The sequence below is a fragment of the Arachis ipaensis genome, chromosome B8 (assembly GCF_059453495.1).
Source record: "Arachis ipaensis isolate K30076 ecotype BB chromosome B8, ASM5945349v1, whole genome shotgun sequence".
Taxonomy (NCBI): Eukaryota; Viridiplantae; Streptophyta; class Magnoliopsida; order Fabales; family Fabaceae; genus Arachis; species Arachis ipaensis.
Window position 1 is genome coordinate 42,175,065 of NC_142443.1, and position 7,226 is coordinate 42,182,290.

The window sequence follows — 7,226 nt, forward strand, 5'->3', positions numbered from 1 at the left end:
ATGATTTGCCATAGATACATCTTGCATGATTAAAGTAGAGAATGAAAAGCATTATTCTAGAAGTTCAACATCTCTAAAACCTTAACTCTTTCCATCATATTACTTTCTTAACAATTATTGCTTGCTGTTATGTAATTCACTTTTTTATGTTAAGGATTTCTAAAACCCTAAATTTTCTGTGTCTGATTAGAATAGTTAATTGATCGTTGCTTGCTTAGTTTGTTAATCCTTGTGAGAATGATAACCCACTCCTATGGTATTACTTTATATGATTCAGTGCACTTATCGATAATTTGTAGTTTTATAAAATCCACATCAGCTAATAGGGGTAGGTTTCTTATCCATCTGATTCGCAAGTGTTTTTCCTTTCCAAATTAAGTCTTTGGTTCTCTTTCGTCTTCTCAACTCTCGATTCTACCTATTCGGCTTTTAGATGAGGCTTCCATTTCAACTCTTCCTTTGCTTCTGCTTCTAGAATTGCAAGGAGTTGATTGTAGTTTCGCATTTCATGTCTTATAAATCTACAAAAACAATAACAAATTCCAAGCTTTTCATACTTCAATTGTAGCATGAATGTCTTTTTATCTAGGCTAATCACCTTCATAATTTGTTTGAGTGTTTTAGTAATATCCACCTCCACTCTCACCTTCATAATTATGTCTTCCCTAGCCCTCTTTACAAAGAAATCGACATCTAAGACCTTTCCAATTTTCTCTCCTAACCTCCTTGCCACCTCCTTTGTTTTACAAAACTCCGACATGTCTCACATTTGGATCCACATAGGAATTCTCGAATAGTCATCTTCTGCAATCTTTAGATCTAAATTCTATCGTCTTAGGTGAATCACAAACTATTTTATTAGCCATGAAAAATTCTTTTCCACTTTCATCAGATCAGTTTCATTGACAGAAAATTTGATAAATATTGTCTCCATGGCTTTTGATTCTGAACCCTCTACATGGTTCCAGATAGCAGTGAAAACACCTTCAATAGTTTCCATACTAAACTTCTGTTCTACCATAATTTTCCTCACCACACTCCTGGACCAATTTTCGATACCTGATTTCACATCTGCTTCCTCCAAAATAACCACTTCCTCATCAAATTCATTAACATGATCTAATTGTCTCTTATCGACATTGTAACTTGAAAACACACACTATCCAATTTTCAGTAGACTATATTTTGAATGGTCATTGAAATTGAATTGAAACACTCTCACTTACAATAACTCTCAAAATTATCCCCTGATGGCACACCATCTTAAAGGATACATTAATTTAACTATTAACTCAATAGGAGGTATGTTTGTCACTCATATTCGTATCGAAAAATAAATAATGAAAAAAGAACTATTGGGTAATGTTTGGTGGAAAAACAGAAACGGAAAGATTGAGACTGAGAGGTAGAGACTAAGAGACAGAGATTGAAATAAATTTTAATATTCTGTTTGGTGTAAAGTGGGAGACAAAAATTGAAACAAGAATAAAATTCTAATTTAATTTATACAAAGGATAAAATTGAAATTAATTAATTAAAATGAAGGTATTTTAGGTATAAAATGTTATTAAAGTTTCAGTCTCTATCTTTAAAAATTTTAGTCCCTTGTGTTTCTACTTTTTTGAGGTACTTAAATACTGAAATTTTGAAAATAAAGACAAAAATTTTAATACCAATCTTCGAACCAACAAATATATAATACTGAATTTTAGTCTCTCAATTTCTGTCTTAGTACCTCAAAATAAACTCTACTTGGATTGAGGAACAAAAGATAGTGTCTCTTAATATGCTATAAAACTTTAGCAATAGCCAATAACTAAATAGTAAATAGAAACTTTAAACATGCGTGAGTGTGCGAAAGTGAATCTGTTATGCGTAGGAGATTGATATTTGTGCATATGTATATATCGTAGGAGATTTCTAGATTCTAATCCTAATTTGGCAGTTTCCCGAAATACACGACCTTGCTTTAGTCGATGGGGGCACTAGAGTAGGTAGGTGTCTTACCAAACTATTACTATCATCTGGATCTAGTACTGAAATACTAATAATTTTTTTTTTTTTCAAACTTCTGGAATTTTCGGTTTCCCAAATTCAAATACCAACACCACCTATTAGTTCCATCAGATATAGGATTATGACACGTGTTTTCCAATAATAATAGTAATAGTTCTTCTAGATAGAAAGCCACTCAGATATGAGCATATGACAATATTCACGTTTTTTGAAAGCTATAAGCAAGTTGTTAGCTTTGTCACTGTGAATGTTAGAAAAATAAAAAAATTAGATAGGGCTGCTTGAATTTGCTTGTCATTATATATATTCAAAACAATTAAGAGTTGACAACAAGGACACGATTATATTGAGCAATGGATGAGATCAAGAACCCGTATGGGACTTCAATTCTTGTGCCATCAGTTCAAGAATTAGCCAAACACAAAATTTCAACTGTTCCACAAAGATACGTTCATCCTCAGCAACATGAAGATTTGGCCATCTCTGGAGCTGATCTTGCTCTTGAGATTCCAGTTATTGATTTGCAGAAATTGCTTTCTACTCAAGATGGGAATTCTGAATTGTCTAAGTTTCACCTTGCATGCAAAGATTGGGGATTTTTTCAGGTCTTTTTTCCTCCAAAATCTTCTATTATATTATAGAAGATGGGTAATGTTAGATAGACAAAAAAAAAAAAAAATAGTCAAAAGTTGTCTTATTTAGTATTAATTAATTATCGCAACAATTAATGAATATTAAATAAGGCAAGTTATGACTGTTTTTGGCTGATTTTCTTTCGTTATCAAATATTTCCGTATATTTATATATCTGCAGTTCATATAATATCTATTATTTGAAAAAAAAAAAACGTTTCAATATTATTTCCACTTTATATTCTTCATAATTGAAAAAAATAGGTTAAATTATTTTCTTAGTCTTTATAATTATTTAAATTTATAATTAAGTTTTTATCTTTTATATTTATTTAAATTTATAATTAAATTTTTATTTTTTAAAAGTTTTTAATTGAATTTTTACATTAATTTTTAATTTGTAATTATATCTTTTTTAATAATAAATGTTATAAAAATATTTACATCCATTTCATATTATTAGTAAATATACTTAAATATATTCTATTAAGTTATATATTTTTTAAACGATAAAGAGTGATTACAAATTTAAAATTAATGTAGGACCCAATTAAAAACTTTTGAAACGTATGAATTTAATTATAAATTTAGTAAAAATATATCTACTAATAGAATAATTTAACCAAAAAAATATTTGTAATCAAGTATAGTTTGAAGTTTTCAGATACCTGGATCACTTAAACTTTATGCCAATTCATGCTTTATCTGGGATTTACTGTTAATTATATTTGATTTGTTAATATAGCTGGTAAATCATGGAGTTAGCCCTTCTTTAATAGAGAAAGTAAAGTTGGAGACTAAGGATTTCTTCAACCTTCCAATGTCAGAGAAGAAAAAGTTTTGGCAAACTTCTCAATATGTTGAAGGGTTTGGACAAGCTTTTGTTGTGAGTGAAGACCAAAAACTTGATTGGGCTGATATTTATTATATGAGCACTCTTCCAACTCACATGAGATTGCCCCACCTATTTCCAAACCTTCCTCTTCCTTTCAGGTTTCGATCTTTCTATTTGTCAATTATGTGTGTATCTATGTGATTTATTTATTTTGGATGTGATTTTATTTATGGATGCACTTAGGGTGTACATTTAAAATCTAAAATGTAGTTAAGAGGATAAAAAATCATACCAAATTTGGGTTAACTAATTTAATAAAATAATTTTAAAATTATATTTATATTATTAAAAATTAGTTAATCAAAACTAAATTTTAAAAATCAATTTTTAATTAGTTAACTAAAACTAAATTTTATGCAAATCTTGTTCTAAATTGGTTAACTGTTTTTTTTTTTTTTTTTTTTGTAAAAATGAATTTTTAACTATTTTTTTTGGAAAAATCGTTTTTTCTATGTAGAAATCGGGTTTTTAGATAAAAACTAGTTATTTTTCAATTAATTTTTATTTTTATAATCGGTTAAAAATTAATTTTTTATTTTTTAATCAATTAATAATTAATTTTATCATATAAAATCAATTTGATTAATTAACTTAAACTAAATATTTGATTAACCAAAAACATGTTTATTTTTTAGTTAACCTTAACCATATACAGCCTTAGCCTTACATGCACTATAAGACTTTTGGTTTAGTGGCATTTACATTTATGTATCCCTTAAAAAGTATACCGATTCAAATTTCAGGTGTGTCTAGAAAGTAGTTATATAAAACATATAGGAGGGAAGGGAGTGTCTGTATGTGTGCCTTAGGGTGTAAAGGTGTATCTTGACAAAAAGATAAAATCTCTTATGGATTACATTTAACCATGAAAATTTTGAAAATTTGTAATCTTAACCATAAATAATGTAAACAACTTGATATTAATAAAAAAAAATAGTTCAATAAATTTACACAAAGTAGGTCATTCTTAGATAGTTTTATAAAATGTTTTAGATAATTTTGTCAAGCTAATTCAATCTTTGAATGAATTTGTGCTTTCCATATATAGTTATGAACTTATAATATTGTTCATACTTAAAATTTTTCATTATTAGAACTATTAATTTACTTTGTAACTTTCTATTAAATACAATTAACTATCACTATAATTTGATCAGGTGTAGTGTTGTACACTAATTAAGAAACCTAAACTCATAAAAAATTTATTACATAATTAGTTACCAAAATAACCTTATATAATGACAATTTTATGTGTAAATATTTTCTTAATTATTTATTACTTAATATAGTTTTTTTTTTTGGTAAATAGTACTTAATATAGTTTAATTTGGAGGTTAATTAACAGCAAAAAATGGTTAAAAAATATATTATGTGTGTTAATTGTGATTTTGGGTTTTTTGTGGGGCTGCAGAGAGACTCTAGAACTTTACTCAGAGGAGCTGAAAAATATAGGCAATATTATTGTTAAACAAGTGGGAATAGCTTTGAATATGGATGAAAAAGAAATGAGAGAGTTATTTGAAGTAGATGGAATACAATCCATGAGAATGAATTATTACCCTCCATGTCCTGAGCCAGAGAAGGTTATTGGTCTCACACCACATTCAGATGGAGGAGGTTTAACCATTCTCCTACAAGTTAGTGAAGTTGAAGGGCTACAAATAAAGAAAGATGGCATATGGGTTCCTGTTACACCCCTCCCTAATGCCTTCATTATTAACATTGGGGATGCCTTGGAGGTATATGCATACTTATTTTACGATTAACTATATTTCACACTTTCTAATTAAACTTTAGGTAATTAACTAATTATATGCTTTGAAAATATATAAATTGGTTGATAAACTTGTCTATGTCGGCAAATCTATCCTTTGACTTTACAATATGCAATTTTACCCATAATAATTATGTTTAATCCCTTGAACTTGTGGTAATGTGAAACTGCCTCCTGAATTTTCTCTTAAATGAGAAATTCTGGGTGATCAATACTCTTTTTTTAGTTTTATTCTACATTTAAATTAATGCTAACTAACTCTTTTTTTATATACTAAAAGTATTCACCTTTTAATATTTTCCTTCTTAAATATGTCATTTTAACGACCTTTGATAAGTCTGTTCAATTAATTTTTATAATAATCCATGAAAAATGTATTAAGGGTCAATTTACATATTTAGAAAAAGTCAATTTACTTATGTATTTTAACGTAATAAAGGATTAAGCATGAAATAAGACGCTTTTTTTAGGGGCAGGGGAGTTTGAATTGTAATTCAACCTTTATTTATAGAAAAAGTGACCATTGGTTTAAGAGAAATGACTAATTTGTTATACTTAACTGTTTTGTCTTATAAAAAAGTATAGGTAGACAATAAAAATATTAAATAATAGGAACAATGAATATATCGGATGTTCAATTCACTATGTGTACGGATAGTTATTCTAATATTAAGATTTAGGTGAGTAATTTGGGAATGTAGTGTGTTTTATTTGAATTGAGCTAATTTTAGAATCTATTATTCATGTTGTTCAAGAAAGTCATTGATTACCTAACATAACTCTTATCTTATATATCAAAGCAATACTACTCATTCTTCACTTTTGTGTTATATTATATAAGTTAAAAAGCAGTACAACTAATAATAACAAATGTGAAGTGTGATACTTTGGTATGACTTAAAATTAAATCCAACCTCTAAATTGAAAAAAAAAAAAAAAGTGGATTTTGTATATGAATTTGTACTGAGTATATATATGGCTTTTCTATTTTTTCTTTACTTGTTATTTTGATTGCATATTTACGTACTAATAATGCAGATTGTAACAAATGGGATATATCGAAGTATAGAGCATCGAGCAGTGGTGAATTCTGAACAGGAAAGGCTTTCTATTGCTACATTCTACAGTCCAAGATATGATACCACATTAGGTCCTGCATCAAGTTTGATCACTAAAGAAACACCACCACGATTCAAAACAATCAAATTAAAGGAGTACCTAGAGGGATTATTTGCTCGTAAACTTGATGGAAAATCTTACATAGATGCTATGAGAATATTAACAGAGCATCGAGATTGAATGGCTTTAACATTAATTTTCACTATTTCAATGTTCCAAGAATGAATGCTCGATTGTTGCCTTATTGGACTGTTGCATTATATTATTGAATGAAATGAAGGCTTGTAATTCTTAAAAAGTAAGCCCTTTTCTGATTATTGTATTTGAATATAAATTAAAATTAAAGATATAGCCTGCTTATTTGTATCTGTTTAAATTTTTGGAATAAATAGTGTAGAAGCTAGTAGTAAGTTTAGAAGCTAGGAAACCTTGCTGCTGAGACCTGGACTCAAGTGAAGTCAGAAACTCAGAATCTGTTACTCACGCGCTATTATCATGTTTACGAGAGAATTATTCAGTTGGCAAAGGATTGGATGGCCTAGAATATTTCGACTATTAAATGATGCAATAACAAAATATATTTTTAAAATTTTTTTAATAATTATTAAATAATTTTTATTTAATTTTATTTACAAGTTAATTATTTATCTATTATTTAATTTAAAATTTAGTTTTTATTTTATAAATTATTATTTTATTATTTATCTATCTTATCTTTAAAATTTTATCTTAGTTTTTTTTTCAATTTTATTTTTATTTAGATATTCTAATATTATCTTTTTCAATTCTA

At 27.6% G+C, this 7,226-nt stretch overlaps 1 protein-coding gene across 1 annotated transcript; it reads left to right on the top strand.

Moving 5' to 3' along the window:
* The first annotated feature begins 2,193 nt into the window (after positions 1-2,193).
* On the top strand, positions 2,194-6,812 carry LOC107614365 (protein SRG1). Its single transcript, XM_016316575.3, has 4 exons — positions 2,194-2,621; positions 3,394-3,641; positions 4,955-5,282; positions 6,356-6,812. The coding sequence occupies exons 1-4, from the start codon at positions 2,370-2,372 to the stop codon at positions 6,614-6,616; spliced, it is 1,089 nt and encodes a 362-aa protein (XP_016172061.1). The 5' UTR covers positions 2,194-2,369; the 3' UTR covers positions 6,617-6,812.
* Positions 6,813-7,226: the final 414 nt, after the last annotated feature.

Coding starts and splice junctions, on each gene's coding strand:
- LOC107614365 (XM_016316575.3), top strand. CDS start 2,370: ATGGATGAGATCAAGAACCCGTATGGGACTTCAATTCTTGTGCCATCA. Junction 3,642..4,954: donor AACCTTCCTCTTCCTTTCAG/GTTTCGATCTTT, acceptor GTGGGGCTGCAG/AGAGACTCTAGAACTTTACT. Junction 5,283..6,355: donor ACATTGGGGATGCCTTGGAG/GTATATGCATAC, acceptor CTAATAATGCAG/ATTGTAACAAATGGGATATA.